The sequence below is a fragment of the Vipera ursinii genome (genome assembly GCF_947247035.1).
Source record: "Vipera ursinii genome assembly, chromosome: 3".
Classification (NCBI taxonomy): domain Eukaryota; kingdom Metazoa; phylum Chordata; class Lepidosauria; order Squamata; family Viperidae; genus Vipera; species Vipera ursinii.
In genome coordinates, this window is record NC_139516.1 from 13,504,460 (window position 1) to 13,531,229 (window position 26,770).

Here is a 26,770-nt window from a genome sequence, read left to right on the forward strand (position 1 = left end):
AGCTGAATAACCCTAATATCCAGAGAAGCCAATACAATCCGTTCTGTACAGTTTAAGAAGCACAAGTTATTGATTTGTCAAAGCTGTAAATAATTTCAGGTCATAATTCTTGAATGGCAATAAATTGCATATCATATGGAGTGGTTTCTACCCAAGTAACTCTAAAAGGTTTTTATTTTAATTGCTTTATAAATGTAAAACCTCAGCCAGATTGCTCATTTGCACTTGGCAAATGTCTCCAAAGGTTTGTATAAATGCATTATCCATGACAGACTCCAAGGCATTTTATATCTCTGATGTGGGGAAACATCCCAAGTGGATACGTTGTATTCTAACTGTGCCTTATTTAAACAGTCCTTCTCACCCTCCCACAAACTATCCTAATTTTTTAAATAAAAGTTTTACAAAACTAACATTCAATAATCTAATCCAGGGGTAGGCAACCTTGGCTCTTTTACAACTCGTGGACTTCAACTTCCAGAAATCCTGATGCTAGCTCAGGAATTCTGGGAGTTGAAGTCCACGAGTCGTAAAACAGCCAAGGTTGCCTACCCCTGATCTAATCAATAATAAATAAAATAAAATAATTCAAGCTAAACATTATTTATTTATTTATTTATTTAATAACATTTATATACCGCCCTTCTCCCTGAGGACTCAGGGCGGTTCACAGGGCAGAATAAAATAGCCAATACAAACATTAAAAGGTGATTAAACAATTGCCCTAATTAAAAACAATAGAAGTAAATAAACATTAAATAAACATTAAATAAACATACAAACTAACACTAAATAAACTATCCTAATTAACTGAAAACTCTCAGTACCTCATCAATCTACAATTCCCAGAATTCTTTGGAAAACAGAAGAAGCCACCATTTTTAGGCAATATAATTTCAATGTTCAGCTTTTCATGTAGAGCAGGGGTGTCAAACTGCTGGCCCGTGGGCCGGTTGCAGCAAGAGCAAGATACTTTATCTAACCCAACAATGTAGTTAGGATACTTCATCTGTGATGGTCAATTCCTTGATTTTAGATTAAAAATTGTCCAGATTGATTCAGACTATTTTTTATTATTTGCAACATCTGGTGGCTATAAACATAGCTAAGGTATTATGTTTGCATGTAGAACTTGTACAGGACCTGTAGTTTGTCCTTTCTGAACAATAAAAGAACGTGAATCGGTAGCATGAGATGTTTTATATCAAAATATGTTTTACACTTTATACTGTTTCCATCTTCCCTTAAAATATTAACAGGTCTGAGAATCAGTGTCTCCACTAGATAATTGGCGGTCAAACTGAAACTAAATCAATAAAAACAGGAATCCATCCTCAAACCCCCAAATAAGTTACCCAGACCTAATTCAAATATAAAGGATAAGGTCTCCAAACTAAAACAGAATCAATTAGGTCTCTCAGAGGAACTGCATGTTCACAAGAGTAAACATACCTACACACACAAACACGCCCCTCAAGTGTGACCCTAGAATCAGCATGTAGACATTATCCATACCCCAGACAAGCTCCTCCTATAAAAATCTGCTGCTGTACCCCGTTTATCTGCAGCCTGCCCCTAAATGCAAACTGCTTCCCTTTTAGGAATACTTCCTCTTTTCCTCACAGCTGTCTGGATCTCATTTTTATTTATTCTTGCACAGCCCTGGATGAAGTTGGAACCCCAAATTATTCTTCTGACAGTAGTGACTAAGAAATGACCAGTAATTTAGTCTCTCAGATTAGGCCCATGCTTCTGTCTTCTCACAAAAAGGAGAGATTACGTTCCCCTCCTGAGCTCGTCATGGTGATATATTAGCCTTTCAGGTCATCTTTACACCAGGATTTCAAGGACAGAGCACAACTATCCCTTTTGTAGCATAAACTGGATCCTCAGAGGTTTCTGAAACAGCAACGGCTCCTTATAAATGGAAGTTTCACAATCCACTGGGGGGGAAAACCATGAATAAATCAAAATGTCTTACAATTGCAAGTCATGTCCTCATTTGATAACCATGGGATTTATCTTATGCAAATCCACGCTATACCTTCAACCACCCACACATCAACCCAAATTCTGTTTTCATCAAGGAATTTTTCTAACGAGGCCAGCTTGATTTTTATTACATTTTTTATTACAGAAAGAGCAAGATTATAGCCCAACTTTAAAAGTTTGTCTGGCTTTCACAACCAATATTTTGAAACTGTGGTGGTGAACGTCTAGTAAAGTTGATTCTCCAAGGCAATCTTAGAGTTGGTGTGTGAATGGTGGGGTTTTATTAGAGATTATTTCATATTCCCTTTGAAATGAGACGCTTCAGGTAGTCCTCAACTTATGGCCACAATTGAGCCCCAAATATCCATTAAGAAAGTTATTAAGTGAATTTTGCCCCATTTTACAACCTTTGTTGCCACAATTGTTAAGTGAATCATTGCAGTTGTTAAGTTAGTAACACTGTTGTTAAGTGAATATGGCTTCCGCATTGACTTTGCTGGTCAGAAGGTTGCAAAAGGCAATCACATGACCGTGGGACACTGCCACCATCATAAATACATGCCAGCTGCCAAGCTTCTGAATTTTGATCATGTAACCATGGGGATGGTTTAGATGGCTAAAGGGAAAACTCATTCCTGGTGTTAGCTTCATTAAATCTGATCCTTTTTGAAACACCAAATCAGAGAACCCGTTTCCTACCAAAATAATAATAATATTAATGCATAATAATAATAATAATAATAATAATAATAATAATAATAATAATAATAATAATAAGTAGTAGTAGTAGTAGTTGGAAGGGACCTTGGAGGTCATCTAGTCCAACCCCCTGCTCAGGCAGGAAACCCTATACCATTTCAGGCAAATGGCTGTCCAGTCTCTTCTTAAAAACCTCCAGTGTTGGAGCATTCATCACTTCTGGAGGCAGGTTGTTCCTCTAGTTAATTGCTCTAACTGTCAGGAAGTTTCTCCTTAGTTCTAGGTTGCTTCTCTCCTTTACTAGTTTCCATCCGTTGCTTCTTGTCCTGCTTTCAGGTGCTTTGGAGAATAGTTGACTCCCTCTTCTTTGTGGGAGTCCCTGAGTTATTGGAACACTGCTATTAGTAATTAATTAAATTTATTTTAATTCTATTTCTATTTTAACTTTTATATTGTTTTTTAAACTTTGCCCTGTAAACCGCTCTGAGTCCTTCGAGAATAGGGTGGTATATAAAACTAGTTAATAAATAAATAAATAAATAAATAAATAAATAAATAAATAAATAAATAAATAAATAAATAAAAAATAAATAAATAAATAAATAAATGTCACCCCTCACCCTTCTCTTCGTTAAACTACACATACCCAATTCCAGCAACCGTTCCCTATATGTTTTAGCCTCCAGTCCCCCAATCATTTTGTTGCTCTTCTCTGTACCCTTTCTAGAGTCTCAGCATCTTTTTTACATCGTGGTGACCAAAACTGGATGCAGTATTCCAGGTGTGGCCTTACCAAGGCATTGTAAAGTGGTATTAGTACTTCACGTGATCTTGATTCTATCCCTCTGTTAATGCAGCCTAGCACTGTGTTGGCTTTTTTGGCAGCTGCAGCACACTGCTGGCTCATGTTGAAGTGATTGTCTACTAGGACTCCGAGATCCCTCTCACAGTTACTACTATTGAGCAAGGTACCACCTATACTATATCTCTGCATTTGATTTTTCCTGCCTAAATGTAGAACCTTACTTTTTTCACAATTGAATTTCATTTTGTTAGATAGCGCCCAGTGTTCGCGTCTGTCCAGATCCTCCTGTATTTTAAGCCTATCTTCTGGAGCATTGGCTATTCCTGCCAGCTTGCTGTCATCTGCAAATTTGCTGAGTTCCCCATCTATCCCCTCATCCAAATAGTTGATGAACATGTTGAAGAGCACTGGGCCTAGAACAGAGCCCTGGGGCACCCCACTACACACTTCCTTCCATGTAGATGCAGTTCCATTGAGGACCTGTCAGCCAGCTACGAATCCATCTGGTGGTGATGCTATCTAACCCACATTTTTCTATCTTATCAAGTAGTAGGCTGTGATCTACTTTATCAAATGCCTTACTGAAGTCCATTACTTCATTACTTCTTTAAAGCTTATTTAAATTACTTCTTTAAATTACTTCTTTAAAGCTCAAAAGCAACACTTTGAACTGCATAGGGAAGCATTTCAAACCTATTTAATATTTCTAAAAACATTTTAAAATAATGTTGGGTGTGGCAAAGACCCTTGTGAGTGGTAACAGAAGCGTATTGGTGCAAATACAGGTAATCCTAGAGTTAAGATCGTAATGGAGCCTGTCTATTACAGTCCTAACTATGGGGTCCAACATGATGTTGCCTAGTTTGGCAATGAAACAACAACAAGAAAATAATCAAGCTCAGAGAGCATCGAGGACCCCATAATTCAACCCTGAGCCATATTCTCTTTTATTACTATAATCATAGGTCATAAGTTGTAAAATGGGTCAGTTATGCGGCCAACCTGATCTTACACACTTTTTTGTGGTGGTTGTTAAGTGAATCTTCAGTTGTTAGGCCAACCCATTGTTCACTATGGTATGGTTTTGCCGAGAATCAGAAGCAAGCACTGGTTTTCAACAAAACCATTGTAAAATGCAGTCATGTGATCACAGGATGAGCAAATAGCCGTATATGCGCTCAGTGTGCAGTCACATAACCCTGGGTGGGGGTTCTGTCAGAACTTTGGATCTTGAAAAATCCCCCTTCTCAAGTCTGTCAGAACTTCAAACAGTTGCTAAACAGTCGGTTGTAAGTTGAAGACTACCTGTAGACACCATGTTGCTTACTCAGGATGTCCAGAAGATGTAGTCCAAAAAATGAAGATGGTAGCCACAATGATACAATTGAAGCTCTATCTATTGTTTATGGGCATATGAAGCTTCATTGTGGTTGGCATCTTCATTTGGACTGCACCCTGTGGACAGCCTATACTCGTCCCTGCCTTAAAGGCTCTTAGTTCCAAATTATTAAAGAGATTCTTTTCAGAGTTATAACCAAAACCCCATTTCAGTAAACTATCTCTTGTGTGTGTGGCTTTCTGTTGCTTCTGTTAGGTTTTTATTATGGTGCTCTTTCTGGATTAATGACTTTCTGGTGCTACTAGGGTTATATTTTGTGGTTTGGGCACAGCCGGGATGAATTTTCCTGAAAACAGCCCAAAAGCATTAACAAGAATGAATGAATGAATAAATAAATGAATACTAATGGTACCCAATAAATAAATCATTGTGACATAAACATTTGTGAATTTGTATCTGGCACAATGGGCTTTAATGCACTAAATTTATGCCATCATAAATGTGTAAATAAAGGCGCCACAAGAATCCTTATGATTGAGCCTTTTGGATAAAAATATGGTGGATTTTTCAGAAAGTTTTTAGGAAAAAAATAAGATTTACTCTGCAGCTATTCTTATTGGGGATTATTTCGGATTGTACTGTTATAGAAACTAAATTAATGTTACACTTAATAACCGCAGCCAGACTTTTGGTGGCGCAACATTGGAAGAAAGAAGATTTACCTACAATAGAACAATGGATACTTAAAGTAATGGACGTAGCTGAAATGGCATTTTGAAAGAACAGTCACAAGAAAAATATATTTTGGAATGGAAAAGATGGATTGATTATATTCAAAACAAATATGGGACTAAAAAGTTTCAAATAGCATATGAATAATTCTTAACAATTATAGATGTGTTATTATAATTACTTTAGTTTTGTTATAAGGGAGTTAAAGGGTGGAAGGTTTGTTAACGTTGTAATAGATATTTAGCATATGTTTGCATAAGATTGTTATATGTAATACCCTGTATTCTGCTTTGGGAAGTCCGGGGGGGGGGGAGGGAAGGGGGGGGGAGGGAAGGGGGGAGGGTTGATGGGGAGGGGGGGTTATTATTAAAATTTTGTAAAACTTTTCAATAAAAAAAAAGAATCCTTATGATTGTGAGTGATTGCACAATCTCTTTGAAATGGCTTGGGTTCTGCTTTAGCTGTTTCCAAGCTAACGTTTTGGATTATAATTTATCTCAACCCGTGTCATCAGTTTCAAGGAAACTGCCCCGTTTTAATTTTAAGAAAAGTTAAGATATGGTGAAACAGGAAAGGAAGCCAGAGTTGAAACACTGCAGTCCAGATCATGGAGACTCAAGCCCACTCCAGCTGTGAAAATTTCAGGAGTGACTTTGGGCCAATCCATTTCCCTCTGAGCACCATCTTACCATGCAGGGATAAAAAGAAAGCAATTTCCACTTAAATTGCCTTGAACGCCTGGAGAAAAGGCAGAATGCACATGTAAAAACACTTATTTGCTGCTTTATTTATATTCTGACTTTTGCACAAGAACTTGCACAAGAAGAGTACATATGGTGTCCTCCTATTTTCCTTTATAGTATATGAAACAGATTTGGTTGAGAGAGTCAACTGTAAGGAATAGTATGAACTAAAATAGTATACAGTTTTCTCCATAAATATTAAACAAGGCTGAGAAAAAACAGCGTGGGGCATTGAGTCCCATAGTTGATACATGCCATCTTCAGAAAAGCACAGTCTACTTCCCCCAAATAAAACTGAGAGCTGAAGTATATGTAATAATATGGCATTCTGCCTAAGTACAAAACATGCAATTGATTTAAACCATCCCATTCTGAATGTAGCCTTTATTTATGAGTACCCTATGGCATATTAGCTGTGATAGTTTCAAGGGCCTTTCCTCCCCTCCCCCCTCCCCCCCCAAAAAAAGCAATTTTACAGTCCCCAAAATCCTGGGAGTATATCCTGAGCTCCATGTGCAGAATGCTCCTTCAGTAAAGAGGATATTTATTTTAGGAACCCAACAATGTATAGCTTTTATGCTGCCTTGCTCATGTTCCTTGCCCTCTTCAAAAGTTGCCTGTAGGAAGACTCACAGAATCCATGAAGTGGATTACAAAGATAGTTAATTATTTATTTTAATTACTTATTATTAAATAAACATCCAATTATTTAAATGTTAAATAAATATTTCATAAGAATAAAATATTTTTTTAATGTTTAAAGATGTTTCAAAGAATGGCTGCAGGAATTGGGTATGTCTAGTCTAGTGAAAAGAAGGATATGGGGTGACAAGTGTTCCAATACTTGAGGGACTGCCACAAAGAAGAGGGGGGGTCAACCTATTTTTCAAAGCACCCTGAGAGTAATAAGTCAGCGGAATGGTTTGCCTTCAGAAGTTGTGGGTGCTCCATTACTGAAGGCTTTTAAAAATGGACAACCATTTGTCTGAAATCGTACAGGGCCTCCTGTTTGAGGAGGGGGTTGGACTAGATGACCTCCAAGGTACCCCTTCCAACTCTGTTATTCTGTTAATAGTTGTCTTCCTGGATTGAACGGAAGGAGGAGGGAGTCAAGCTCTTCTCCAAAGCACCCAAAGGCAGGACAAGAAGCAATGGATGGAAACTAACCAAGGAGAGAAGCAACCTAGAACTAAGGAGAAACTTCCTGACAGTTAGAACAATTAACCAGTGGAACAACCTGCCTCCAGAAGCTGTGAATGCTCCAACACTGGAAGTTTTTAAAAAGAGACTGGACAGCCTTTTGTCTGAAATGGTATAGGGTTTCCTGCCTCAGCAGGGGGTTGGACTAGATGACCTCCAAGGTCCCTTCCAACTTTTTTATTTTTATTTTTTTATTTTTATTATTATTGTTGTTGTTTGTGTTTGCACAAATAAATCTTTTTCCCCATATCCCAGTCCTTTCTCTCTTTTTTTGGAGCCACAGTTAACCCATCCTTAACCTCCTTAGAACAGAGAGATTCATCACTATTATTTATAATGCTTTTTAAAAAAATATCTTGCATAAACATACGGCTACAATGCGTTCAAAAGGAAAGACTTCATTTCCAATATCCAGCCTTCTGAGTTATATCCCCCTTCCTCTTTCTTTTCTTAAAATTAAACCCAGTAAGAAGGTTTGGCTTCTTGCTGAGAGCCTTTTTAGAATACAATAGTTCTCTGGAAAGGCATTATCAAGCAAGTCAACATTAAAGACACGTGCCCTATATAATATCCAGGAGGATCAGTGCTAAAGTATGTTCAAAGGGCAACGGAAGAGAAGTGCCTTTTGTGAAATTCAACTCAATGAAAAAAGTTATTCTTCAGACACGGAAGTTTACATTTCAAATAATAATTCTGACTAAGTGTGGATGAATACATAACTTACCAAGTTACATTGCCTTCCTCTACCATAACACCCTATGTACGGAGATGTACATTAAGCCGTTGGCAGGCTGCCCTTCTTGAACCCAAACTCTTGAATGAACCAATAGTCCCAGTTTTTGCCAATCAGAGGTAAACACTGAACATCATGTGTTAGGGAAGCGCTCTTTAAATTGTCTTAAAATTTTTATTACAATGATTATCTAGTTTGTGTCCATTTTTGTGCTTTTACACATCAACATTATTTTTCTGGAAACAATTTCAATAAACAGATGTAAAATCTCCAGTTAATAAATTGATTAATGTGTTACTACTAAGGCTGCAATTTTGTACCGACTTAGAAGAATCAGGTCCACTCATTTCTGAGCAGAAACACATTGGACACAATATTTTTGGCATCAGTAAACAACTGTCTAAAAATGTTAAATATTAAAGTTACTAAGAGAATAAATTACAGTGAAAGAGGCCTAAACAACCTCCTGCTTCCAAGACCATCTAAAAAGCTGCAATCTGATCACTATCTCAATAAACATACCCAAAAGGAATTATTGGAGTTTGAATAAAAATTAGCCAGAGCTGTTGTAACCAGCAATGGTGTCTTGCAGAGAGGATATACCACATATAATTCAGAGTGGATCCAAGCAACTTTATCCACTACATGCCTACTGTAATCCTTACAATGGCCCTGAAGGTACTTTTTTGGCCTATTCCTCCCCAGCAATTAATGTTGTGTGTTGAACAGTATCACTGCAATTAAGAGCAGAAAAATAACTTTCCTCAGTGTTATTCCTAATGTGGACTCAGTTGCCTTTCATCTTTCTCCACTGGTACTCTAAATATCTCTTCTATTGTTTCATCTCCTAAACCTCCTCAGAAAATCAGTGAAACCCACAGAATCAACAAACACACAGTGGCCACACACAAACACAATTCATTCCAGATAGAGACTAAGGCCTTAATTGAACTGCTTATCGCAGGGGTGTCAAACTCAATTTCATTGAGGGCCGCATCAGCATTGCGGTTGCCCTGAGGGGGCTGGGTGGGTATGGCCAGGGTGGGTGTGGCCTACTGGGTGGGCGTGGCTAGAATGCATGTGGCCTACTAGGTGGGCGTGGCCAGCTCTACATCATTCACATCAAGGGTGCCTATGGGGGCTTGGGCAGGAGTGGGACAGATCTGAGGGTCTCTGGCAGAAGGAGGGTCTCTGGGCCAGGTCCAAGGCAGTGGGGGCCGTTCCCTCACTCTTTCCAGGATGGCTTCGCAGGCCACATGAAACCACTTCGTGGGCCGGATCCGGCCCCCGGGCCTTGTGTTTGACATGTCTGGCCTATCGGATCCCCAGGAAAAATCCCAAATTCCCTCTGAGACCCATCAAAATCCATTAGTCACCAGGGGCCAATCAATCTTAATAGATCCAAACTTCTTGGGGGGGGGGCAGCATTAGCAATCCGCAATCAGTGATCTGATCTTGAAAAGCAACTGACAGTAGTATCGTCACATTACAACTACCCTTAGATTAAAAAAAACACAGATGAAACATATGAACTGCTTATGTATATTGAGCCAAAAGCTTGGATTAGCTCTTAACATTTCACCTGTGAGCAGGCAAGCTCTTGACATCAAATTCAGATGTTATATTGTGACACTTAACAAAAATGAACCTAGCCCTGGCCTATAAAAGATCACAGATAGAATAAAAGTAGTGTAAGTAAAAGAAAGAATAGGGCCAAAATTAAGGAATTTTGGTGCGAGATAGCTTAAGATCTAATAAACTATCAGGGAGAAGAGAAAAGGACAACCACTAGAATGAGGTATAGGGTAATCATCATCAACAACAAAGATGGTAAGCTGAACCATGCTCTGAACGATTGAGGGAACTAGGTATATCTAGTCTAATAAAGAGAAGGACTAGGAGTCCTTTACAATGCCTTGGTAAGGCCACACTTGGAATACTGCATCCAGTTATGGTCACCACGATGTAAAAAAGTTGTTGAGAACTCTGGAAAGAGTACAGAGAAGAGCAACAAAGATGATTACAGGTCTGCAGGCTAAAACATATAAGGAACGGCTGCTGGAATTAGATATGTCTAGTAGTTTAATGAAGAGAAGGACTAGGGGTGATATGACAGCAGTGTTCCAATATCTCAGGGGCTGTCACAAAGAGGAGGGACTCAAGCTATTCTCCAAAGCGCCCGAAGGCAGGAGAAAAAGCAATGGATGGAAACTAATCAAGGAGAGAAGCAACCTAGAACTAAGGAGAAACTTCCTAACAGAACAATTAACCAGTGGAACAACCTGCCTCCAGAAGTGGTGAATGCTCCAACACTGGAAGTTTTTAAGAAGAGACTGGACAGCCATTTGCCTGAAATGGCATAGGGTTTCCTGCCTGAGCAGGGGGTTGGACTAGATGACCTCCAAGGTCCCTTCCAACTTTACTGTTATGATTATGATTATGAGTGAAATGATAGTAGTCGTCCAGTACTCAAGCGACTATCACAGAGAAGAGGGGTCAACCTATTCTCCAAAGCACCTGAGAAGAGAGATCCAACCTAGGATTAAAGAGATAGTGAGAACAATTAATCAGTGGAAGAGCTTATCTCTGGAAATTGTGGGTGCTCTGCAACAATGTGATTGTAGTATGCTGCAATCATCAGTATGAGACCAGATCACAATCATGTGACTGCAGGGGCTCTGTAACCGCCACAACTTTGAGGACTAGTTGTTAAGTATCACTCATTCAGTGCCTCTTATAACTTTGAAAAGTTGCTGAACAAGTGGTCATTAAATGAGGACTACCTATACAGGACAACTGATTTCAAATGAGAACAGTTCAACATTAATATCAATTACTCAGATGACTGTATTCAAGTGGGGATATATAATTATCTGCTGAGGATGCTTTCATTGGGATTCCTACAATGAGCAAGGGATTGGCCTAAATTGGCTACCCAAACTCTGTAATTTTGTGGTTCAAAATATTTTAGATAACGTAACCATATCCAAGTTGCACTAAAATGATCACTGATAGGCGATCTAGAGCCAGTTTGGCCTAGTGCAGGGGTCCCTGACCCCCGATCCGTGGACCAGTACCGGGCTGGGACATGCCAGCAACTGGGCCGCACAAACAAGCAAAGTCCCATCTGCGAGATGCAGGCAGTGCACAAAACCACACCCGCTCCAGTCCGTGGAAAAACCTCTCTCCACGGAACCAGTCCCTGGTGCCCAAAAGGTTGGGGACCTCTGGTCTAGTGGTTAAGGCACTGGGCTTCAAAGCAGGAGATGGCGAGTTCTAGACCTGCCTTAGACATGAAAGCCAGCTGGGTGACCTTGGGTCAGTCAGTCTCTCTCAGTCCAACACACCTCACAGGGTAGTTGATGTTCTGGGGGAAATAGGAGGAGGAAGGCATATTAGATATGTTCACTGCCTTGAGTTATTTGTAAAAAATAAAAAGGCAGGATACAAATAAAAATAATATAATATAATAAAATCCTAGTAGATATAAGACTACATTTCTCTTTCTTCTTCTCTTGTTATCATTGTGTATTGTTAAGTAGACCAGGATTTAATCTGGGAATGCACTGATCTTAAAAAACCTCTACAGTCCAAGTCAACCTATCCCAGGGGTAGGCAACCTCGGCTCTTTGATGACTCACGGACTTCAACTCCCAGAATTCCTGAGTCAGCTGACTCAGGAATTCTGGGAGTTGAAGTCCGTGAGTCATCAAAGAGCCGAGGTTGCCTACCTGTGACCTAGCCACTAAAATCATGAAAGTTAGCAACCTTTTTAAGATAACACAACAACAATCTTACGCAATAATTCTACTAAACTACTCGCCGAATGGCAAAACAGAGGTGATACAAACTAAATGATTTTAAAATGCCCTGTAAACCGCCCTGAGTCCTTCAGGAAAGGGCAGTATATAAATCTAATAAAATCTGAAATCTAAATAACTGACATATATTCTCCATTTTTTTAAAAAATCAATGAAGACAAAAAGAAGAATTAAACTAATTGGAAAAAAGAGGCCTCTCCTTGTCCCCAGGGTGCCTTTGTTTTGAACTTTATGGAAGTGGTCCTTAAGTATCCAGGACAGGTGGGAAGACAGACATTTACTTTGAAATGGTTGGTTTTTCCAAGTGTCAACAGCTTTGTCTGAAAGGCTTAGTGCCAAACCACAGGAGAGGAACTGGTCCAGCAGATTGCAAAACATGCCCCAACTGAAATGTTAAAATGTACCTGTTATGTCAGTAGATAGTTGCAAACATGTAAATAGCAGGTTGCAAAGAAGGTTCTTTGAAGCGGGAGATTCTGGTGCAACTATTGGTTAAAGTTGTAAAGAAGCGGGAAAATAGTGGCTGATGATTGGATACAGTTTAAACAGTTCTAGTATAAAAGCCTGAAACATTTGACAGTTGTCAGTTGACTTATGTGTATTGAATAAACTCTTTTTGTTGTGAACCACTCTGAGTCATTGTCTACCTGAACCAAACAACTGGCGACGAGGATGGGATAGACGGAGGACCAGAGAAGGTTCGGCAGAACAGCTGCGCGTAGGCGGCAAATTTGAAAAGAAGTCACAGTCAACCACAAGCGGCCACGGCGGAATCAACAATCCTCCGAATGGCGCAAATCGGGTCCTTGAAAGAATTCGACCCAAACTTCCCAGAGGACTGGGAAGAATATGTTGGACAGGTCGAAGGGTTCCTGCTTGTTAACGGGATAACAGATGACCGAAAAAAGGCGGCAGCTTTACTGACCATATGCGGCACACCGGTGTATCGGATCGCTGTAGGACTGTGTCAACCACAGCCGGTCTCAAGCGTTCCATATGCCGATCTGTTAGCCAAATTAAAAGTGCATTTCACGCCAAGGAGATCAGAACTCTTTTGGCGTCGCATTTTCGAAAAAAGAAATCAGAGACCGGGCGAATCGATCCAAAGATTCGTTGCTGCAGTCAGAGAAGCCGCAGTACGATGCAAATATGACAACTTGGAAATAAGAATCAGGGACCGAGTGGTACTAGGCTTGCGAGATGAGCAACTACAAAATAGAATTATCGCCAAGCCCACCGGCGATTTGCAAGAAGTACTGGACGAACTCTTGACTTATGAATCCACCGGGTATCGCGACCCCCCCCCCGCAATAGCATGGCTGCGTCTACCGAAATTAATCAAGAAGGCCTTGTGGACTGCGGGGAGGTGGACCAGCAATGGGAAGCTGACATCGCCGAAGTCACCAGACGGTTTGGAAAAATGGCGGCAAAACCATCCCGAACCGACGGCCCTGAACCGAACCGCCGATTCCAAACCACAACACCGCAACGACAAGCAACCGCAACCCAACGACAACTGAGAGACACTGCAACGAGACCGCGCGACAACGACAACCGATGTGGCAGCTGCGGGGGCAATCATCCCCGTGCAACTTGCAGATTCCGTACCGCCAGATGCAGATTGTGTGGGAAGACCGGCCACATTCAAGCCATTTGCAGGGGTCGTGCACGCGACAATCGCTTACATGAAGTCGACGTTTGGCCCGAAGGTAAGGTAACCCCTTACTATAGTGGCAAAGAGACCCCTAGACCGAGGGTTAAATTCCCGAACCGCGGGGTGGTGGCGCGAGTCAATCATACTAGGAAGGGAAAAATTAACAATTTTCCGGGTGAAAAATTAAAAATTATAGTCCAATTGCAAGGGATTCCTTGCAAAATGGAAATAGATTCTGGGGCCTCAGTGTCCATAATATCTAGTGAAACCCTTAAAAAAATTGAACAAAAAAGTGGCAGAAAGATTCCACTTAGTTCAACCAAAATCCAATTGACCGACTTCCAAAAAACCCCAATAAAAATTAAAGGGAAAATTACCCTTAGTGTTAAATATAAGGGGTTTAAGGGAGCATTAGATTTAATAGTTACTGAAGGCCATAGAACTAGTTTAATAGGCCTTAACTGGTTCCCTGCCCTGGGAATTTGGATAGGGGGAATAAACACAGTTATTAAAAATAAGACCCTCGAATCAGTCTGCGATGAATTCGCAGACGTATTCGATGGGTCTTTAGGTAAATACAAAGGGCCCCCAATTAAATTTAATTTAGATCCGTCTGTTAAACCCATCAGGCTTAAGGCCCGAAGGGTGCCTTTCGCCCTTAAGCAAAAAATCGAGGCCGAGCTTGATAAGCTTGTAGGCCAAGGCGTCCTAGAACCAGTTGAGGGTGGTTTGTGGGAAACGCCGATCGTCACACCCCTTAAACCTAATGGGGATGTGAGGATCTGCGCTGACTACAAAGCCACCCTGAACCTTGGAATGAAAAAACACGCTTACCCGGTCCCGACGGTGAAGCAGGTCCTCGCCACGATACAGGACGGCGCCATATTTGCCAAGTTAGACTTGGCGCAGGCGTATTTGCAATTAACTGTTTCTGAAGAGGCTGCTGAAGCTCAGACTATAGTTACCCACAAGGGGGCGTTCCGAGTCCACAGACTGCAATTTGGTAGTGCAGCAGCTCCAGGCATCTTCCAAGAGGTGATGGAGAGGACCTTAAAGGGCATACCTGGTGTATGCCCTTATTTTGATGATGTTCTTATAGCTGGAAGAAATGAAGAAATATTAGCTGAGCGTCTGGAACAGGTATTGGAAAGGTTTAGGAGGGCTGGACTAAAATTAAAAAAGGAGAAATGCTGTATTGGGGTTAAATCCACTGAATTTTTAGGATTTAGGATAGACAAAAATGGAATTCATCCTACCCCTGATATAATCAAGGCAATTAAATTGGCACCAGAACCAAAAAACAAGGCTGAATTACAAGCCTTCCTTGGATTAGTTAATTTTTACCACACATTCGTGCCACACAAAGCTGCTATAGCAGAACCTCTACATAGACTATTAGATAAAAAAAACCCCGTGGCAGTGGCTTGACAAACATAGAGTCAGTTTCCAAACACTAAAAAATATTCTTTCTAGCCAATCAACAGTAACCCATTTTATTGAGAATAAACCAATTTATTTAGCATGCGATGCTTCACCTTATGGTGTGGGGGCTGTTATCAGCCACTTGGACAGTCATGGTATTCAAAGGCCAATTGCATATTATTCCAGGATGCTTACTAAAGCAGAGCGGAATTATGCACAGATCGATAGGGAAGCATTAGCAATCGTGGCAGGAGTAAAAAAGTTCCATGATTACCTTTATGGTAGGAACTTTACCATACTCACTGACCATCAACCATTATTGGGACTGTTTACCACTGATAAACAGACACCCCAAATAATGTCGCCCAGGATGCTGAGGTGGTCAATTTTCCTCTCAGCATATTCATTTTCCCTTCAACACAGACCTGGCAAGGAAATGGGACATGCAGATGCCCTTAGCAGACTGCCATTAAACAACACTGAGGAAGACCCTGCTCCTGTGGGACAAATTATGTCTTTACAGGACATTCCTGAATGCCCCTTAACTGCTAAAGAGATAGCTGAGGCCACCAATAAAGACAATATCCTAAAAAGAATCATGGCCTGGGTCCTTAGTGGGTGGCCAAGTACTAACCCGGATGCCAAGTACGTTCCATATTTTAGAAGGAAGGATGAACTATCATCCCATTTGGGATGTATTCTCTGGGGCAACCGTGTTGTCATTCCTGAAATCCACAGATCTACAATTTTATTAGAGTTACATGAGGGCCACCCTGGAATAGTACGTATGAAGGCATTGGCTAGAAGTCACTTATGGTGGCCTGGACTTGACAAGGACATAGAAGAATGTGTTTCTGGATGTTATTTGTGTTAGCGTTCTAGACCTGAGCTGCAACACACACATACTCATAAGTGGGAATTGGCCAGGAATCCTTGGTCTAGGATTCATATTGATTTTGCTGGACCCTTCCAAGGGTTAACCTTTCTAGTAGTGGTGGACAGTTTCTCTAGATGGCTAGAGGTAATACCTGTCAGTTCAATGACTTCAGGTAAAACAATACAAGTCTTAAGGGGCCTCTTTGCCACTCATGGGTTACCTGATGTAATTGTGTCAGATAATGGGCCCCAATTCACCTCTGTTGAATTCCAGGATTTCCTCAGGGCCAACTCGATTAGACACGCAACATCAGCACCCTTCCACCCGTCCACCAACGGCTTGGCTGAACGCAACGTGAGAACCACCAAAGATGCATTAAAGAGAATCATCCGTGGCGATTGGCACCAAAGACTGGCAGAATTCTTGCTGACCCAACATACGACCCCTTGCACGGCTACCGGAAAAAGCCCGGCAGAGATGAGGTGGGGAAAAAGGCTAACCACCAAACTGGACAGGTTACATCCTGACAGACTACCATCAAGTGCTGAACCGGACATTCCCAACAGATCATTCAAAATTGGAGATCTAGTCTGGGCCAGGAATTATGCACAGGGGGACAAATGGGTCCCAGGGGTGGTCACTGATATAATGGGGCCTTTGTCTTACACTATTGAGGGGGAAGGGAATAGGGTAAGCAAAAGACATATAGATCAGCTAAGGAAGAGAACTATTGGTAGCATGCCAGTTGAGGGGGATCAAAGTATACACGGGGGGAACATTGCATCACGGCTTAATTATAACAACCTGCCAGTTAGTGGGGAAGCAGAAATTCAAACCAGTGCGTCCACAGCTAACCAACAACACAGTCAAATTGACTGGGAGCTGCCCCCTTTGAGCAGGCCCGCATTAGCTGAACATCAACATCAAACACAACAACAGTCACAACTTGTTAGCAGAGAAGCATCTGAGCCAACAATTCTAGAGTCCAGATCCACCAGGGTAAGCCAGCCAAGCAGACAATCTGATAGCGATGACTTAGGTATTCAAAGCAGTAGATATCCATCAAGGGTCCACAGGCCACCCAAATACTTAAGAGACTATGTCAATAAATAACAACAACTGGGGGGTAAGGGGTGTTATGTCAGTAGATAGTTGCAAACATGTAAATAGCAGGTTGCAAAGAAGGTTCTTTGAAGCGGGAGATTCTGGTGCAACTATTGGTTAAAGTTGTAAAGAAGCGGGAAAATAGTGACTGATGATTGGATACAGTTTAAACAGTTCTAGTATAAAAGCCTGAAACATTTGACAGTTGTCAGTTGACTTATGTGTATTGAATAAACTCTTTTCGTTGTGAACCACTCTGAGTCATTGTCTACCTGAACCAAACAGTACCCTGATCACATGGGAAGCCTATATCAAAGCTGCCACGTTCAAAACACCTTTATCTAGTGTGAAAGCTACCATGTCAACATTTAGTTAAAATAAAGTTCTTTCCCTTTCAAGCGGCGGGGGGGGGGGGGGGAAGATGCTAGTGAAGAAGAACTAGGTTTCTGCATGCAGGAGACAAACAGCATCACTTCCCAGTTCTTCTGAGTGAAATAATGAAATGATATTAGAGGGTGGGACTTGTCTCTCAAAAGCTCCATGCCTGGAGATCATCAGCCCACTCCTGCTCAGCCTAGGTGGAGTCAGACCACTCAGTTCTATATCCATAATGCAACTGTATGAATATGAACGACAGGGAAGACAACGCTTTAGCTGTATTACGATATACAACAGAGGAATTGTATGCTTTATTTTTGGATTAGTACAGCCTGGTGACCTAAGTCACAGGAAAAGCTCACTGTCGTCTACTGGGGCTTTGGGTTTGACTCCAGAAGGTAAAGTCTTCTACAGCTGCCATGTGATCTCAGGAAAATACACAACTACACAATGCTGGAAAAAGAAGTGGCTGTTTTAAAGAGTCACAGATGGATGCTACATTTGTGCCCCCATGTTTCTTACAGATATGAAACCCAAGTGCTGCCCAGCAGTATTGTCTATAACGATTGGCCACAATTCTCCAAAACTACTCAGCCCTTCTTGGACATGCCAAAAGCTGAACATGCAATCTTTTATGCCTGTTGCATGTGCTTAAAATGTGACATATGCCTCTGTATTTCACTTCTGACTCAGATACAAGCTACTAGAAACCTTGGATAGTGAATGAAGTGTTGTCTGCCCAGTTACCTTTAGAAATTCAGGAAATTACTATAAGGAACACTGAAGTATATGTAGATTAATATTATCTATATCAGAGGAAAAAGGGACGCGGTGGCTCAGTGGGTTAGGACGCTGAGCTTGTCAATCAGAAGGTCGGCAGTTTGGCGGGTCAAATCCCAAGTGCCGCGTAACAGAGTGAGCGCCTGTTACTTGTCCCAGCTTCTGCCAACCTAGCAGTTCGAAAGCATGTAAAAATGCAAGTAGAAAAATAGGGACCACTACGGTGGGAAGGTAACAGCGTTCCGTGCGCCTTTGGTGTCTAGTCATGCCGGCCACATGACCACGGAGATGTCCTCGGACAAACGCTGGCTCTTCGGCTTTGAAACGGAGATGAGCACCAGCCCCTAGAGTCGGAAACGACTAGCATGCATGTGCGGGGGAACCTTTACCTTTATATCAGAGGAGACATGCCTCCATTTTTAGTCAAATGTCCTGGTTGTTCTGGCTCTTTTTATCTCTAATTGTTATCATCAGATTGTTATCCCTAAATATTGTTCCACTCTGTATACAAATACATCACAGTCTTTAAGCAGCTCTTAGATATTTATTGTCTGACTCTGTTGATCACCTATTTTAGCCAGACTTGTATATTCAGTAGATTGTTTATATTTATGTATTATTTGTACTGTGGAATGATGTTTTTTTGTACAATGACTATAATAAAGCATTCTCTCTCTCTCTCTCTCTAACAGAGACACACATGTAAGATACAGTATATATAGTGTGTGTGTATGTGCACACACACACACACGTGCAAAGGAAGCATTTTTTTCAGCAGCATCAGGGATCTGGTTGGATCAAAAAAAGACAATATGGTGGAAATGGTATCAAATCTGTCAGGCCACATCCATGCTTAACAGAGGTGGAGCTTAGGGTGCAAGGCTATAATTGCTACAAGTAGGGCTGGCATCATGACACTGCTTCTACCATTTTGCCTTCTTTGATCTTTCCCTATGAACATCACTGCACAATTTTATGTACTACCACAAGGAGCAACAGATATATGAATATATATGTGACTGAGGGTTGAACAGTAGAGTCCCAGACTTACTTGGACTGGGTACTGAAGTATCTAGAAGCAAACAACCAAGCTCAGAAAGCACCAAGGACTCCACAGTTCAACCCTCAGTTACACATATTGACTTCTATTGGATAAATACGTTTCAGAGCAGAGATGAGAAGAATGCAAGGCTGCCCTAAATAGGCCTTTCATAATTACTATAATCAATTCTCATCCAGATACTCCTAATAAGTAAGGAAGAGGAACCTTACAAGAACAGTTCAGAGCCAGGCAGGGAAAAGAGTGAAAATTTCTTTTCCTTCACTGAATTTACATTTTAATTTAAGACAAACTTTACATTAATTAAAGGTTTCAGTTAATTAAAGTTTTAAAATAAGCCATTAAAAGATTTTCATAAGATGCAGTTTAACCATCTGGAAGAAGCGACTGCCAACACACATCAGGGCTTTCCCTGGATTTCAAGAGCAAAAGGCTTTTCTTTCCCTCCCGAGATTTAATTTATTAAACGCGGGTGCCGCCCAATGACCTCAGATGACTCAGATCGCCCTTGGTTCAAGCCGCGCTCCATCCGAACAGCCAGCCCCATGCCGGCTGCAGATGGAAAGGCTACTGGCTAGATTTAAACCGCTCTCCAGAGGAGCCCTAACAAACCATCCCTTTCTATTACGCAATAGCTAAATTGTACCTTCCCCAACCCGGCGCCCCATAAAAGCGTCCAAGGGTAAATTCCTCTCTTCCTGGCTACTTGGCTCTCAAGGCGGGTTGGGTTGGCTGCGCTCATCATCCTTGACTTTTTCAAACACTTAAGTGGGTGTGGCGGGAGAAAGTCGTTGTTGCAACAGCCTCATAATTTATGGCCCCAAACTTACGGACGTTAAAAAACAACAACAACCACCCCCACCCTCTTCTGGACCGTCTTTGCAAAACGACTTGGTTTGAGCAGAGGGACAGACAGAAATACAGAACGGAGCGGAGAGGAACGATAAGGCTAGTAACCTTAAATAGAGCCTTGGTGGAGCAGTGGGCTAATGCCTCCTTAAGTAACACCAGCTGCCTGCAATTAGTGCAGGTTCGAGTCCCACCAGGCTCAAGGTTGACTCAGCCTTCCATCCTTCCGAGGTAGGTAAAATAAGGACCCAGATTGTTGGGGGCAATTAAGCTGACTTTGTAATAATGCCGCTTGGCGGGGCCTGAAAGCCCTAATAAGCAGGCATATACATAGAATGAGAAGGGACGCGGTGGCTCAGTGGGTTAGGACACTGAGCTTGTCGATCAGAAGGTCGGCAGTTTGGTGGATCAAATCCCGAGTGCTGCGTAGCAGAGTGAGCGCCTGTTACTCGTCCCAGCTTCTGCCCACCTAGCAGTTCGAAAGCACGTAAAAATGCAAGTAGAAAAATAGGGACCACTACGGTGGGAAGGTAACAGTGGTCCGTGCACCTTTGGCATCTAGTCATGCCGGCCACATGACCACGGAGACGTCCTCAGACAAGCGCTGGCTCTTTGGCTTTGAAACGGAGATGAGCACCGGCCCCTAGAGTCGGAAACGACTAGCACGCATGTGCGGGGGAACCTTTACCTTTACTTTTTATACATAGAATGAAGGCTATTTTTTTTAAAATTCCATTTATATCCCGCCCTTCTCCGAAGACTCAGGGCGGCTTACAAGCTTAGCAGTAGCCTTCATTCTATGTATATGCCTGCTTATTAGGGCTTTCACACACACACCCCAAGCGGCATTATTACAAAGTCAGCTTAATTGCCCCCAACAATCTGGGTCCTCATTTTACCTACCTCGGAAGGATGGAAGGCTGAGTCAACCTTGAGCTAAACACATTGATTTGCGCTTTAGATCAGGGGTCTTCAAACTTGGCCCTTTTATGACTTGTGGACTTCAACTCCCCGAATTCCTCAGCCAGTTGTCGCGCACTCTCTTGCCCCTTTTCAAAAATGCAACAACGAAGTCTGTGCAGTAGATCGGAAAGAAAAAGACGAGAAACGACGAAGCAGCAGCGCTTAATCATTTAAATCAGGGGCAGTGGCGTAGCGTGGGGGGTGCAGGGGGGGCCGGCCGCACCGGGCGCAACATCTGGGGGGGCGCGCTCGCACTGAGCTGCTCAGGGAGCCCCAAGGGCTGCACAGAGTTGGCTTGGCTCCGCTCTCGAGCTGCTCTTTCTTGCAAAGCGAAATGAGTCCGGCAGGTGAGATGGGCGGCCACATAAACTGAATAAAATAAATAGAAGCGGCCAACTCTCCGCCCAGGCTCAGGCCAACCGCAAGCGCCCCGCAGGCGCCCTGGCAGGTTTGGCTGAGCGAAGACGGACCCGCTGGCCAGCCGGCCTAGCTTCGTGCGCATGCGTGGCTTTATTTAGCGGGGCTCACGTGCGGGCTTGAATGCAGCGGCTCTTGCAGGTCGGAGCCCCGCCCAGCCGCCCTCGAGAGGGACCCGGAAGCATCCCGCATGCGCGCGACTCTTCTTGGAAAGTCTACGCCGCTGCGGGGCGCGTCTTTTCAGCAGTGCCGTGACGTCACCGCCCGCCCGCCCCTCTATTTCTGCTTCCGGTTGCCTTGCCCCGGGTGCTGACAACCCACGCTACGCCACTGATCAGGGGTCTTCAAACTTGGCCCTTTTATGACTTGTGGACTTCAACTCCCAGAATTCCTCAGCCAGCAAAGCTGGCTGAGGAATTCTGGGAGTTGAAGTCCACAAGTCATAAAAGGGCCAAGTTTGAAGACCCCTGCTTTAGATTGTAAGCCGCCCTGAGTCTTCGGAGAAGGGCGGGATATAAATGGGATTTAAAAAAAAATAGCGATCCCACGAAAAGGCAAAGGCTGGAAAACTTCCCTTTCCACAGTTACAGCCGTTTTATGTGTGTGTAAAAAAACAAAAAGGAGGAGTAAAGTAAAAGGGAGGAGGAGCAAACCGAAGTCCAAGCGAAGAAAGGCGGGAAGGCAAGCAGGTGGCGGCGGCGCCTTCGAGGCGTGGTGAACTATCATCCCCACCAGAGAGGCTTGGGGAGGGGGGGTGATGGGCGCCCCAAACCCATAGGCCAAGAGGGCGAAAGCATAGGGGCGGCCGGATGAGAGAGAGAGAAAAGAGAGACGGAGGTAATAAGTCAGAAGCAACCCGCCTCCCTTCGACGCTTCCCGCAGCCACCCAGCCCCGCACGGCTCGCTCCCTCTCACCTAACAAAAGCAGCCGGTGCGTCTGCTTGTACTCCCTCTTCTCGGCTTTTAGGGACTTGTCGATGTCTTTGCTGCGCTTCCGATCGGCTTTTTCTTTGATTCGGCGGCTCTCCTTCTTGGCGGCTCGGAGCTCCGCCGCGTCTCCTCCGCCTGGGGGATAGGCGGGGATGGGCAGGGGGTCTCCCCCGGAGCGGAGGCTTTGGCACAGCCCCATGCTGCGGAGAGAAGGGAGCGGGCGGGCGCGCGTCCTTTTCTGCACGCTCCGTTTTCTACACGCGTTTTGTTCTTCGCTCGGCGCGGGTCAAGCGGGAGGCTTCGGGAGGCTCGGCGGGTTCTCTCCCCTTGGGCGGCTTTCAAAGTGGCGGTCCCGGAGCATCTCCATAGGCTCTCAGGGTGGTGGGAACTTTCCCTCAGAAGTCGGGGACGCGTTTTTGCTCTGGGCCTCTTTGGCTCATATTTCCCCCTATAATCTTTTCTCTTTTTCTTTCTGTATTTCTCTTGGTGTCTCTCTCTCTCTCTCTCTCTCTCTCTCTCTCTCTCTGTGTGTGTGTGTGTGTGTGTGTGTATTTGGGTTTACGTTTAGGGGGGGTTGTCCGACCACAAAACACGTGACTGAGCCGCATTTACCGTATTCTCCACAAGAAAAAACTACTTCCTACAGTCTTTGCTTCCTTCTTTAGATGTATTTAAATGATTTAAGGGCTGCTGCTTCGTCGTTTCTCGTCTTTTTCTTTCCGATCTACTGCACAGACTTCGCTGTTGCATTTTTTTTATTGAAAAGTTTTTCAGTACATTTTATCTTTAACAAAATAAAACCCCTCCCAACCCACCCCCCTTCCCAACTTTGCGCTACATCTAATTGATTTTTAGGTATTCTTTCTTTTTGTTCCAGTGAGTTTTGCCTTAGTTTCATGCTAAGAAATAGAGAAAGTGTTAGTCTCTAGAATGCTAATAGCATTTGAGGAATGGTCTTCTAGAAATTTGATGAGGAAGCAGTGAGACTAGACTCACTTATTGGTGGGATACCTATGCTATGAGAGCTATGAGATCCCACCTTTACTCAGTACAAATGCATAAATAAAATATATATCATAGTAATGATAGTAGGTTCTAGCAGTCTGATTCCAAAGGAACCAAACATTAAGTAAAATATCTTCATTCTTTCAACATTTGGAAGATGGGACTGTTAAAGGCAAACTGATATGCAACAGGAAGTTTAGAAATTTAAAATACAGCAATACAATTCTATCAAAGGCAATATAAATACTGCAAGCTGGATTTATAAGAACCCTCTAAGTCTAAGACAGTAAACATAATACAGTGCTTTGGTATTGCAATAACTGATATCAAAGTAAATGATATCAGTTCCATAGAAAAAGTTTAATGGACAGCCCAGTCTGTGGTTTTAGTATATGTGTATCATATACTATGATTAATCAGAGATATAAAGTTAGCATTCAAACAAAAGGAAAAACTACAGAGCTCAAGCAAGTGGCTTTACAGAAGCTTATTAATAGCTCATTTTTCCTTCCTCTTTTTGCATTTCAGAAAGTACAACAAGAGGAATGGCCTTGTAGTTTGTGATCAGACAATTTACCAAGAAATGATGCAACAGGAACAGTGCAATTGGCATTGTTTAGAATGTAAAGAAAAAAGAACTTTTACTAATTTAAAAGGGGAAGGCAGAAAGATAGAGAAAATACTTTATATCAGTATAAATCCAGAAGCATTCCATTAACAAGCTCCTTTTTTGGGTAAATTTGTGCAGTATTAAACTATGAGGCTTAGGCTATGATCCCAAAAGCATTTATTTGGGACTATATCTCTCAGTCAAATATAATTGTGATTGGTACAAATCCCAAGATGGAACTGATGAATCACCTCCATATTGTGCCTAGAGAAAACATGCATGATAGCATCACCAGGGAAATGTTACTTGTTTAGGCATACAGTATATAAGAATGTGTTGTACAATTTGTGCAGGATAAGCATGGGTTGGATGCAAGCACAATTTTAGATATACTTAGCTCAATTTAGCTTATTCCCAAGGAAATGTGATGCTCAAATTACAGGATGTGACTTACTAGGAACTTTTGAAGGAACATTAAATCTGGCAAAAAAAAAACCATTGCAAATCATGGCCATGTAATCACACGACACTGCAAACAGCTGTATAGGTGAGCTGGTTGCTGAGTGTCCAAAATGCAATCACCAAAGTTCTATATTCTTTACTAATAATTAGAGGAATTTTTGAGATGATGGGCTTCTCATCAATTAGCCTCCAAGACTTGTGTAAAAATATACAGCTACATCCTTAGTAACAATTTTGAAGTTTTTTGCAATGGCAGTCTACTGGGATTGATCTTGGAGGTCCTTTACACAGCTGCTGACCTTTTTTCACTTTATTGTGAAGTTCTCTTAGTGTCACCCCTATCCTTTCAACCTTATCAGCAAGGTTCTATCTATACCAAGGAATTGTGTTGCTGACAATATCATAACTTTGGATGACCAAATATGGAGCCATACACATCCATGCTAACATCAAGGTCATGATTCCTCAGGAAGGACAGATTAGTAAACAAAAGAGTGTCCCATCTATTCTTCTCCATAAAGGGACGTACCTCATCTTCTCATTTGCCTTACTATCTTTTTGTCAGCACCTTTATTTTCTGTTCCATTTTAAAATGATACCTTTGAATCTATAGCAATTACATCCTAAGTGCTTACTTCTCCATCTGACTTAAACGTTTTTGCTAATGGAGATATTTCCATTAGCAAAAATGCTTTCTACCAAAACATTGCTGCCAAGGCAGATATTTCCATGTTAACCATCTTCCTGACAAGACACAGAATACTCTGGAGCCACCTTATGAGATAAGAGGCAATGAGATTGAGTCTTTAGTAAATGTAATGAATAATTTCAGATCAGATCCTCTGAAGAAATCTGGGAATTAGATGGTCTAATGGGTTCCACTGGTTAAACAGACTGGAAATATTATAAATAATAAGAAAGTTGAACAGCGTGCTGGAAATGAAATCTGATGAAATGAGATGAAAGGATTGTTAGGACTATGCACCACTTTTGCAAAACTCCTGTGGCCGCCACTGAAACTGCTGTCTTCATTCTAGGAAAAATGAATAGGCTTGGCAGAATTAAGGGAAGTAACAAGATAAAATGGCTGAGTGGGATGAAAGAGATTATAAGGAATGTCCTTGGAAGAACCAAGGAGCCTTACCAGTGACAAATTGACATGGTGTGCATTTTCCAAGGCTCAGCTTTAGACAGCAGTGTCTAACAAACCTGGGACTTTTCTGCCTACTATAGGAACTAATGTCTAAGATACAGCCTTGTTTAGGAGTACAGTGGAGGTACTACTTGGAATAATTTTTCCCCCAAGAATTTTAAGAACCTTAAATTCCTCTTAAGAAGCTTGGGATTTCATTTTTATTCAACCAAAATTGAGGTTTTGTTTTTTTGTTTTTTAAAAAATGAGCAGATCTGTGGCAAATCAATCTGTTCATCAGGGGTGTCAAACTGCCAGCCCACAGGCCAGATGCATCATGGAAAAATGTGCCCACCCCATTGCCAGCAATGGAAAAAAAAGTCACGATACGTCGTGACATGTCACATGAAGTTGCAAGTTTGACACCCCTGATTCAGATGAAGGTTCTTCCCTGAGCCATCCATGAAGCTTGCCTTTCCCTGTCCAGATGATAAATTGTTCACTATTGCATTTACTTTGCAGCTTACAATGTAATACCAATGCTGTGTCTATTAACTGCTTCTTCTCCATCATCATGCTGAGAAAAGGTGTTCAGGTAAGACAGCGCCCCTTCTGTTTTACAATGCAGGTTAATTGCTGCTACACTATGCAGCATGGAAGCTTTTATCCTATTTTATTTAATGTTATGTATTGTGTTCCCTGCATTATTGGAGAGAATGTGTTGGGGACACCTACGGCATGGTTATATTTTATTCATTCGTAAAATCACTTTTAAAGTGACAGGTACAGCCTTCAGAATGGGGTTGGGGCAGAAAGCAAGCTTCCATCATTGAGCAAATGATAGATACGGCCTTGGAGGTCAGACAGGCCAAGAAAGGGCAATCAAAATCTCTTGTTTCTTTTTTAGGCCTTTGATAGCCATACCCAGAAACTCACTGAGTCTTTACAGAATGTCACATCAGTTATGTGGAAAAATCCAATTACCCAGAATCTGACTTGAGAGAATGATACCTTGCCAATTGGTGTCCAGTTTTGGTATGGCAACAACCCAGAGTTGGTAGGT

The 26,770-nt window shown here is 42.1% G+C and overlaps 1 protein-coding gene across 1 annotated transcript in view; it reads right to left on the reverse strand.

Moving 5' to 3' along the window:
* Positions 1-22,973, reverse strand: part of GNAS (GNAS complex locus) — a 216,715-nt gene extending 193,742 nt beyond the window's left edge. The window contains exon 1 of the mRNA XM_083357437.1: positions 22,484-22,973. Within this exon, the coding sequence (XP_083213563.1) occupies positions 22,484-22,697 (214 nt within the window). The 5' untranslated portion in view covers positions 22,698-22,973. The remainder of the gene's footprint in view (positions 1-22,483) is intronic.
* Positions 22,974-26,770: the final 3,797 nt, after the last annotated feature.